Raw genomic sequence first — 11,339 nt, forward strand, 5'->3', positions numbered from 1 at the left:
TTTTGAGCAGCTTGCCAAGAATACATCGGGCGTGCAGAACTCCGAGGGACCTCAGCTACAGAGAAACTATAACATCTCTCCTCCACCTTCTTCCCTCTTACTTAGGAAAATGCATTGATGCGAAACGACATTAGAATAGGTAAAATCTTGAATACGCTCTAATTTCTAAAAGAGTAATTATTCGAAAATATGAGTGCTATAATAACAATTTAACTCACCTCATAGTTGACACAGAAATAAAGACACTCTGATATGCTTACAATTTAAATAACACTCAACTAAACCACATTTCAGGTATTTCATCCTAGCAATCTTGATATGAATTATAGTATGGGTGACTTTTAATTTATTGTTAGTCTTGCCTATATCTAAAAAGAGTAGCAGTAACTTGTACTTCTAAAACACATGGTAATAAAACTCTTAAAATAGAAATAGAAATGTCTAAACCTTATCCAGTTAAAGATGAAGCAAATGTAAGTAGCCTCTGTGCCAATAAAGTTACTGCAAGCATTATATTTAAGTTTGAGCTTTCCAGTAGCAAAAGTAAGAAGAGAAAGCATAAAGAAAGACATGTCAGTCTTTTGTGAAAGAGAAACTTTTTCTAAGTTGTAAAAATGGTTCATCACACAGAACATTGAATGTAAGGGATAATGCAGTGAATGACAGCTTTACAACAATCATTGTTTATATGTATGACCTATGATTAGATTGCGCCCCTCCCCCTCACAGAGTAACGAATTTGCTTTGTGAAAGCTGCAGTCGTCTTGTCTTATAGATATATGGGCTCTAAACTTAAAGACTGTTACGACTTTGTAACTGCCAGAAGCTCACATATGTTCACTCAGCATTTACTAGGGGTCCAGCCCCAGCCTGGTTACAAATTCAGGCCATAGATTAGGTTTGGAACAGATTGAGTTCACACCAATTAGGGCTCACATGTTTATTTCATTACTGAAACTGCAGGATTTCTAATTAATGATTCGATGTTTAAAATCTCATTTTTTAGGAGTTCTTTGGAATTTATCCTCATGTGATGCCGTAAAGATGACAATCATTCGAGATGCTCTCTCAACCTTAACAAACACTGTGATCGTTCCACATTCTGGATGGAATAACTCTTCTTTTGATGATGATCATAAAATTAAATTTCAAACTTCACTCGTTCTACGTAATACAACAGGTTGCCTGAGGTAAAGTCTTTATTTCTTTTTTCCAGTTAATTCCATTATTAAATAATATGTCATAGGCAGATCGATTTTATTAAAACTTACCTTAATTTCCAAGTTTGTTTCAAAATTTAGGCCACTGGACTTTGTTATCCTTTGAGGAAAACTCCATGAGTACGGACTAGTGGCCTGAACGACTCTTCTGTGATTTAGCCGAAAAAGGCCTTTCAGTATGAAATTCTGCTAAAATTCCAGTGTTTTCCACTTTAACAGCATTTTTCCAGTTATCAGATTCTGATTGCTAATGTGTTCGTGGCCTGGTTTTTGTTTAAGTTCAAAATGTGATGGCTAAAACCTTTTCAATTTTAAAAGAGTGCAAAGAGATGTGTGGTTTAAACAATCACTGGGTTTGAGTTTTATAAATAAATCAAAATGAGTTCAGATGGTATTTTTAGTCATTATGTTTAGCATGTAGAATCCATAAAGCCTCCCCTCTAGTGTACACGGTATTACTCATTATTTGCCGTTAACACTCATCAGCTCAATTTCTACCAGTTTCCCCGGCATACGATGTCTTGGGACCTGCAAACAGAAGCCTTGGAGCAGAGTGGCATGGTGACAATGAGAGTGGACTCTGGCCTCAGACAGCCCAGCTTCCCCTCTCACTCTAAGCCTCAGTTTCCTCATCTTTAGAATAGAGTTAATAATACCACCTCAGAGCTGTGAAGAATCAGCTTGCATAAAGTGCTTAGTGTTGTGTCTGACACACAGCGAGTACTATTTTTAACATCTAAGCATCTCTGCAACAAAATCTTGAAAGGGGGAGGAGGGGCCTGGGCTGCTGCTCTGAAGGCTTTCAGTATTGTAATAGGTGACTGTCGGCCCGCTTGGTAGAGTGCAGGGCGGGGGGATGGGGGTGTGGCGCTGACAATAGTCAGGATCCTGGAAAACTGGCCAGCTCTCTAACTCAGATGCCTGCATCAAAGGGAAGCTTATATATCACTTCTGACGATTTGTGCAGGTGGCATCTCATCCTCTCCGGCACCTAGATCCAGGGAGGCTTTGATCACCCCTCAGGCAGCCTGCCAGGCTTCTGGGAAAGCCCCGAGGCAGGACACACACTCAGCACCCCCCACCCCCACCCCCAGTAATTCCTAAACATTTGGTGAAAAGCTTTCGTGGGAAATCAATGATGAACAAGACAGACTAGGTCTCTGCTCTGATAGAACCACATTCTATTGGAGAACACAGACAGACAAACAAAATAGGTGCCATAAGAAAAGAAGGTGACACAAGAGTTATTAGGTGATCACTTTGGTAATTTGATGTTCTCATACAAGGTGATATTTAAACCATAGATCTGAAATACCATAAAGAGCTACTCATTTGAAGATGTGGTCAGGAAAACACGAGTTCTAGGCAACACAAACAGGTAGCATGAAGGCCCTGGTAGGGGTTAGCTCATGGCGGGACTTAATGGTCAAGGCACAGAGTGAAACCAGATTTTGTAGGATTTTTTTAAATCAAAGAAGGAGTTTATACTTTATTCCAAGTGCCGTGGGAAACCATCAGAGGATTTTAGTCACAGAGGTGATGGGAATGGTTTCTGGCTGCAGTGTGGAAGGCTGTGTATGGGCAACAGTGGAGACAGTATATGAGGCTACTGCAGTGTTTGTGGCAAGATGACAGTATAGTGGCCTAGATCAGGTGCTGGGAGGGATAGGCAGATATGGGGATGTTTGGGGGAGGGAGAGCTCGCAAGGTTTGCTAATAGATTGAATATAAGGGGCAAGGCAAAGGGAGGAAAGAGGGATAATACCTAGATCTTTGGCTGGAGCAACTAGGAGCACAGAAGTGCTATAGATGAAGTCAGGGAGAAGAAAGGTTGGAGTGCTGAGCAGTTGAGAGTTTGGGCCATGTCCATTTTGAGAACGTGGTAGTCAGAAAAGCAGCTGAGTAAATGAGCCTGGAGTTCTAGAGAGGAATCAGGCTAAAGATAGACATTTGGGAGTCATGGGTCCATAGATTGTATTAAAACCAGGGACCAGGAGTATGGGCTACCTAGAAGAATACAAAGATAAAGATAAGAAGGGACCAAAGTAGCCCTGGGACTCCAGAGGCACCCACAGGCAGAAGAGACGAAAAAGGAAAGGCAGCAAGACGGGAGGAAGACGAGGGCAGTGAGGGGTCCCCAGAGCTCACAGAGGAGTGGAAGAGGACAGCTGTTGAGTGCTGCTAAGAGATGACACAAGAACAGAGGAGGGACCACAGGTGAAAGTGTCTCTCCGTCCCCCCAGAAAAACAAACGAACGAACGAAAAACTTAAGATTTGCTAAATCTCAGAGTTAGCCTAGAATCTAATTAGGGCGTATAATAGAACCTTATAATTTGGTATCAATTCATGAAGGCAAACTGATATTAAAAATTCCAATGTTAATAAGACCTAAAACTTTCCGGGGTATTTTTTATAATTGAAAAAATGAGAAAAATAGCAGCATAAGCAAATCTCCACATTTAATTTGAATGTTTATACACAAAATGATATGTTTCCTGTGTTTGTTCAAGAAGCATTTGTGGCACCTTCTACATGCAAAAGCCAATAGGCTTAGCGGGCTGGAAGGACCTTATGGCCTAACAAAGGTCCTAAAAATAACAACCATGGCTTACAAACATGGCACATAAATGTGGCAGGCACTTTTTTATTTGCTTTATATGTAGCAACTCATCTCTTCCTCACAACAACCCTATGAGGTAGTTACTATTATTCTTCTCTTTTTAGATAATGGGGAAACTGAGGAGGATGGTCCCCAAAATCACTGTTTTAGGAAATTAGAAAGCGATACATCACGCAAGAGATACAAAGCTCAAATGGGAGCTAAATATTATTGTGAGCTCTTGGGATGTTAAAACGTAAGACCCAAAGTGCTTTCTCAAACCAGATCTGCATGGCTGCTGTCTGTTGTCCATTCCCTCAGGTCATTAAGGTAAGGCTCCGTCCCTAACAAGTGCATCGATCTCAGCAGCTCCCACATTTCTCTGCCCATTTAGGAATCTCAGCTCCGCAGGAGAGGAAGCCCGGAAACAAATGCGATCCTGTGAGGGGCTGGTGGACTCGCTGTTATATGTGATCCACACGTGTGTGAACACATCCGATTACGACAGCAAGGTCAGTGCCTGCCTGGCCATGTGAGGGGACGCGATGACAGATGACAGCAGCTGCCTGATGCTGCTATTTGCATGCCATTAATTCTTTCTGGAATTCTTGCTCTCCTCATTAGGGTACACTCCGGATTAAAGGGAGAGTCTCTCTAAAAGTTAAAGGTTAACAGGGACATGACAACTTAAGAAAATAGCCTTAGAACATGACAACTAAGTGACTCCATGTGGTAAAGGATCTAACAGGTGGCAGGGTCCTGTGGGTCTCCTGGGTGCACCGTCAAGGTGCTTGCCCCTGCTGCTGTACTCTCCAATTCTGTATTCCCTGCTGCTGGAAGCAGATCCATCTGTATTTGAGAATCTACTGGATGAAAGTTCCTGGTGAAGGTACTACAACTTCACCCCCCGCCCCAGTGCAGTTCACAGCCTGGAGCCCAGAACCAGCTTTGGATGCCTCTCTCTACAGTCCCAGTCTTGGCCTTTCCCTTCCCTCTGTTGTCATGCTGGTCGGTCTGTTCCCAGCATGAGCCCCTTATCCTCCCCTCCAGTTTTCTCCATCCCTGCCCTAGCGCGGGGCATTCTCCTCATCATTTTTCAGCTGTGACAGCCATCCAGATTCTGGAGGTTGGGGCTGAGGAAGGTGGGAAGGGACAGGAAAGAGAGGCTGACTAAAAGTGTCAGGAGTTCAAGGCCGGCTAAGGTACGTGGTGTTCAGCATAGACCAGGTGAAGAGAGGCCATAAGAAGTCCTTAAGTTGAAAACGTAGGTCTGAGGGAGAACAGAATGATGAGTGGTAGGCTCAGGGAGAAGGTAGAGGAAGAGTTCAGGATGATGGCCAAGTTTTTATTTGAGGCTTATCAAACCAAAAGACCTGCAGACAAAATTGAGAAGAGTAAGCAAGTCGAAAGGGGAGCTTGCCAGGCAAAAGCTGAACTTGATTTTAGACACTCTCAGTGAGGCAACAGTTGACCTCCCAACTAGAGGTATGATACAGACTTTAAGGAACAAAAGACCACGTACAGAAGGCAAAATGTCAGCAAAGAAAGAAAACATGTAACAGGTGACACGTAACATGTAAGGAGGAGACAAAGATGCGACTTGGAGGAGAGGCAGTCCCCAGAGAGGGGTTTGGTCTCACCTGTTGTCGCGAGGATTTCTAGTGCAGTTCTGGCAACTTGGCAGCATTTCTGCCACTGCAGCATCCCTAAAGCAGGAAAACTGGGTATTTTCTCTTCCGGAGCCTTGCACGTCTTAGTTATCATGAAATCAGATCCTCAGATGGAGTGAGCATGGCTCTGCACTTTGTCATTTGGGTATCCACAAAAATTCTAGAATCATAATTCTTTCTTTAGATTGTTTCAGGTTCCCATAAGAAAAAGCAGGTTGTTTCATGTTCTACGTCTATTTAATAGTGCTGGCATCCAGTACAGAAGCATTTTGCACTAATGTGCTACAATGGTTTTAATTATACGCTGTGTTGGGTTTCAGACCGTGGAGAACTGCGTGTGCACCCTGAGAAACCTGTCCTATCGGCTGGAACTGGAGGTCCCTCAGGCCCGGCTGCTGGGGCTGAACGAATTGGATGACCTACTAGGAAAAGAGTCTCCCAGCAAAGACTCAGAGCCAAGCTGCTGGGGGAAGAAGAAGAAAAAGAAAAAGAGAACACCACAAGAGGATCAAGTTAGTATTTTATTTGACGTGAAAACTCTAAAGTTCATTTTTCTGAGAGTAAGAAATCACATATTTGGCAAGAAAAACTTTTTCTCATGATAGTTTTTCTACATAGCTGTAGCTGAGTCCCACAGAGAGGGATGTTTTCAAGTGTTGGAGATTGTGTTCATTTTGCTTCCATTTAAATGTGTGTTCTTTGTCTTTCAGTGGGATGGAGTTGGTCCTATCCCAGGACTGTCAAAGTCCCCCAAAGGTGTTGAGATGCTGTGGCATCCGTCAGTGGTGAAACCCTATCTGACTCTTCTAGCAGAAAGTTCCAACCCAGCCACCTTGGAAGGCTCTGCCGGATCTCTCCAGAACCTCTCTGCTGGAAACTGGAAGGTACGAGGTCTTCTACTTGCCCACACTCCTTTCCATCTGTGCAGTCACATCAGCAGTGATGGTGAAAGGGACACAGTTGTTTAGAGTTTGGAAAGGGTGAGAGGGAAAAAGCGGGGAGATAGCAGTTGAGTCTCGGGATCCAAAATGCGTGTGACGTGGCCCTTCCTGTGAGAAACTGAAGGCTAGCGAGAAAAACAGACAAATCAAGTCCGTACAGTGTAGACTACACACAGGGTGTGTGTGCTGCGGGAGTCTTGATAGAAGGACATCTATCCCAGCCTGGCAGGTGAGGGAGAGGCAAGGAAAGGCGAGAGCCAAGATGTAGGCAGTTTCCTGGAGGGGCAGTGCCTCCCAGATGGAATCTTTAAGAATGAGCAGAATTAAGCCTGCAGAATCTGAGGTTGGGGCTGTAGAGGGAGTGATCCAAATAAAAGAACAGGAGAAGAAAGGCCTTAAGGTGAGGACAGTGTGGCTGGTTGCTGGGGCTTTGAGGGCATGGCCTGATAGCCAGGCTTCAAAAGCTGGGGCCTGACCTACATACCAGATGCGCCACTGAAAGAGTTTAAGCAGACAACTGACACAGGCTGATGAGAACACTATTAGATGTGGCAGTACAGAAAGTGAATTCAAAGAGGAGAGTAGAGGCTGGGATTTCACTGGGGAGCCAGGTGAGAGATGCCTAGGGCCTGAATTAGAGGTGAGGTTGGGGAGCAATGCAGGGAAGAAGAGGGACTCACTGCTCCTCTCTCAGATGTTTACAAGAAATGCATATGACAAAAGTTTCCATACCTCCTGTAGGTATGTGACTTCTTTATGAAAATTGAAGGTGATTGATTTCCTACTGTTAACCACTATAAGCATGTTCTTAAAACTTTTAAATGACATCTTACAACTTCCCAGATAATCCTTGCCCTGAAAGGTTTTCAGCCTCTAGAAATTTCCTAAGTACATTTTAGTAGAGTTGTCATGATGATTGTTTTTGGCTGTTTCTTATACCAGTACCTCCCAAAATAATCTTTTGGCCACCGTAGTATCCATGCAAGTGAAAAGTATTGCTAGGCCTAAGTATGGTTTCTTTCATGCAGCCAGCTGCTATAATGAATGTATACAGATAATTATGGCCTAGTGCTAAGCCAGTGTGGTTATTTTGTTATTGTTGTTCTTAATTAAAGTGCTAATAGTTTAGCATCTAAGTGCTGGCTCTAGAATCAGAACCCTGGCTTTGAATCCTGGCCTCTCCACTTATTAGCTGGGGCCTAAAATCTCTCTCAACTCAGTTTCTTCATCTGTAAAATGGAGATAATACCTACTTCATGAGGTGGCTGTGAGGATTAAAGGAAATAATAAATGTGGAGGACCTAGGATAGTGCCCAGCATGTAAGTATTCATGGGTAACAGAATATGACCCAGCGTTCACCTCCAGCTTCTTGTGACTCAAGGATCGTCTGATGGTAATAAAAAAGACAATAATCAAAAGAGATATGAGTTGAGCTGTATAAAATTGCATTTCTGGGATCATTTAGTGAATGAAAGTTATACGGTAAGCTCACTTAAAATATAAACAGTATGTAAAATAGTAAATCAGAAAAAGTAATAAAATAGTAAATCAAAATATTAGATCCTTGTTAAAAAAACAATATAATCATGGCCACAGACAGGAGCTACATGGGGAGCAGTGATGACTGCAGGACTCAGGAAAGGATGTGCTCAGGGCAGGCTGAGCTGATTGTTCTCCACGTGAGACAGGCGTTGGTTCTGTTGCAGGTTTCAGAGAGAGAAGTTGGTAAAGCTGCCTGAGTGCTTTATCCTATTAGCAGTCATGTACTCTGTTTCCCCTGTAGATTTTATTTGATTTGGAAAATAGGAGAATTTGCTTCATATGAAGAGTTTTAATAAGATCTTCGAAATGCATCTTTTCTCTTATTTGTGTTATTAAAGTAATCTATTCTGTTGGTACTCAAGGAACTGAGTGGTCAATCACATATTTTAATGTTCAAAATAGTATAAAGGGCTGGCAAGTCTTTGTCCTCGTATCTTGACCGCAGCAGGAAAGTATTAAATGTTTTATGAGCAACATTTTTCAATTATCCTAAATTTTGAAAGACAGATTGCCTTGGAAAAAGTCAATGAAAGCTCAAAACAAGATTAAAGACCCATTTTCAAATGTTACCCTTTTTCTTCTTTTTGTGGTGTTTCCCTGATGACTTAGCATTAATTTCCAGTTCACACAGTGCACAAACTTACTCACTGTACAGATTTGCCTCATAATCGCAAAAGAATTTCTTTCTTTTTTTTTTTTTATGTGAGGCAACCCTTGGTTGACCTCACAGGTTGCAAGGACCTTGTCAGCTTACAGTCCCTTATTTTTTTATTTTTTTATGCCTACAGCACCTGGTCTTTCTAGGTGGTCTCCCATCTGAGTACTAACCAGGCCCCGACCCTACTTAGCTTCCGAGATCAGACGGGATCAGGCTTGTTCAGAGTAGCATGGCCATAGCTGCAAAAGAATTTCTTGACCGTGGATTTAAAAAAGCAGCAACTAACAAATCTTGATGGAGAAAGCATTTTACACATAAACATACTTTTTCACCAGTGTGTACGCGTTATATTGCTCAGAGTTTCTGGAGAATTCCTTTATTCGGAAGCAAGGAAATTTTCCAAGGAATCTCTCTGAAAGGTTTTGAACTTTAAATATTATTGCAGAGAAAACAGAAAAAAATGACCTGATGGAGGCAGGTTCTCCATTAATGCGCGCTGATGGGTTACCAGCTCCACACTCCTATTTATAGCCTCTGGATCTGGCAAGGGGCCAACTGCAAAGAAGACATAGATCCTTTCTTAATTATGTTTATGTATCCGAAGTAGAAAGTAATCACTGCCTTCTCTTTTCTGCACAAAAATATCTGGCAGATGGTGGTTTAAGATTTTCAGGCTTTGGGATTTCTTTTTAAATCAGTCATTCTAGCCTATCTTTATCTAACCAAACTATGGTTTTCTCTTTACTGACACCACAGATTTAATCTCCAATTGGAAAGAAAACATTTAATCTATTAGTTCATCTTTTGGAAACAACATCTTTTTTAGGTGACAGTAACATCTGAGAGTCGAACTCTGTTCTATATTACTTAATGCCTTGTTTTGCTCACTAGTTTGCAGCGTACATCCGGGCGGCCGTCCGCAAAGAAAAAGGGCTCCCCATCCTTGTAGAACTTCTGAGAATGGATAACGATAGAGTGGTTTCTTCTGTGGCAACTGCCTTGAGGAATATGGCACTAGATGTCCGCAACAAGGAGCTCATAGGTATGTTTTCTAGCGACCAGGTGAGCTATAAAGGGAGAGTTACTATAGCATTTATAAAACTCTTCTGTTGACTTATAAAAATACGACATCTAAAATGATTAGCAAATAAGTCCTAGTCCCCGTTTTCTTGGCATATTTGGGCACCCCTGCTGTCTATCCTTCGTGACCATTCCTTTTCAGCAAGAGACAGCCTCATTAATTAAACCTTGATCAGGGAAGGTATATTTTCAGAAAAGCTAGCAATTTCAGTTATACATTACAACAATACGTGATAGATTTGGTGTCTATTTCCTAAGAGGTGCATTTCTTGAGCAACAGAGAAAAATTTTAATTCTCCTTTTCTGATTTTTGAGACTGATGTCCACTAGTTCACCAACACTACCATGTTCTAAATAAAAAAAGAAACCACAGGAACATTTGTAGCTTTTCTCTCTCAGATCTGTGTAAATGCTCACCCCTAGGCAGAGTCTCCGTCCCAAGGTCATTTCCCTCCCAGAGCTGGGTCAGGGCTAGGGTAAGGCAAGGGAAGCACACAGGGTGCAAAATTTAGGAAACATTCACCTTCGGCTCCGTCCAGATGTGGGGTTGGCACTTGCATGAACCTGAGAATGAGCACCTCTTCAAGTTCTGCACCCCAGGCACCGTAGCTTGCTTGCCTCCAGGGCGTTGCCACATCGCAAGCAGAATACGAGGTAAAGAGAAGATCAGAGACCCTTCAGGATACCTCAGGTTAAATCCTGGGTCTCCTGGGGTCCTGTATTGAGCCCTCCTAGACTCCACTCCTTCATCTAAGTTGAAAACTTCCTCAGCCCCCTCTCTGATCTAACGACGCTAGCTATCTCACCATAGGTCTGCTGTGAAAATGAAATGAGAGGGTGAGGCAGCTACATATAAACCACCAAGCTCCACGCCAGTCCCACAGCTGATGGCAGATGAGGAAGTTGGGTAGAGAAATTTTATAAGATCCTATGTGGATTAGTGAATATATGTTGAACTCATTAAAATATGCCTGCCATGATAGAGAGACAAAGATGGCGGGGGGCAGGGGGGTGGGGAGAAGAACAAGGGCAATAATGTGTACCTTAAAGAGTTGCTGTAAGGATTCGCTGTGGCAGCTGACACAAAAGCCCCTCACGCAGAGCCTGGAGGAATTGCTGTTTTAAATTATTGCCCAGATTACCCTGCTCTTAAAACATCATTTCTTTAAGCCAAATCATCCCCCCAGGAGGGAAAGGAGCTCCTTCCCACCCTGTTCTGACAGTCTGGTTTGTGCCTGATTCTAATAGATGTGTTAGAGCTCTTAGTTCCCACATTTCCTTGAGAGAACCCCTCTATTTTTGTTACATCTATATTGTTTGAATTTCTTATAAAAAGTCATGTAATTTGAGAGTTCTTAATGCTGAAAAATAAAGGGTGACAACATAAACCCTATGGCCTATCATTCCCCAACTGGGAAGAGACGCAGGAGAGCAGAAGGTACAGGGCCAACACCACCAAGCGCCAAGTCCTTTGGGAAGAAGGAAGGTATAGTCAGAGTCCTGGCCTTCTCTCGATGCATCCCTATGCTTTCTGTGAATATCCCAACTCCCTTTTAAACTTTCGCAAGCATTTTCTCTCTCAACTGATGAGCTTTTTTTTTTTTTAACCCACCTAGAGCACTCTTGA

At 42.6% G+C, this 11,339-nt stretch overlaps 1 protein-coding gene and 1 pseudogene across 15 annotated transcripts in view; one reads left to right on the forward strand and one right to left on the reverse strand.

Moving 5' to 3' along the window:
• PKP4 (plakophilin 4) overlaps positions 1-11,339 on the forward strand; it is a 222,404-nt gene that overhangs the window by 196,111 nt on the left and 14,954 nt on the right. For all 15 annotated transcript variants that reach the window (XM_006921099.3, XM_015596613.2, XM_015596614.2 and 12 more), the window contains 5 exons: positions 1,007-1,190; positions 4,215-4,332; positions 5,811-6,002; positions 6,201-6,374; positions 9,524-9,674. In XM_006921099.3, coding sequence (XP_006921161.1) covers positions 1,007-1,190; positions 4,215-4,332; positions 5,811-6,002; positions 6,201-6,374; positions 9,524-9,674 — 819 coding nt within the window. The remainder of the gene's footprint in view (positions 1-1,006; positions 1,191-4,214; positions 4,333-5,810; positions 6,003-6,200; positions 6,375-9,523; positions 9,675-11,339) is intronic.
• On the reverse strand, positions 8,754-8,873 carry LOC112470718 (annotated as a pseudogene).

This window comes from Pteropus alecto, unplaced genomic scaffold (genome assembly GCF_000325575.1).
Source record: "Pteropus alecto unplaced genomic scaffold, ASM32557v1 scaffold3, whole genome shotgun sequence".
NCBI classification, from domain to species: Eukaryota; Metazoa; Chordata; class Mammalia; order Chiroptera; family Pteropodidae; genus Pteropus; species Pteropus alecto.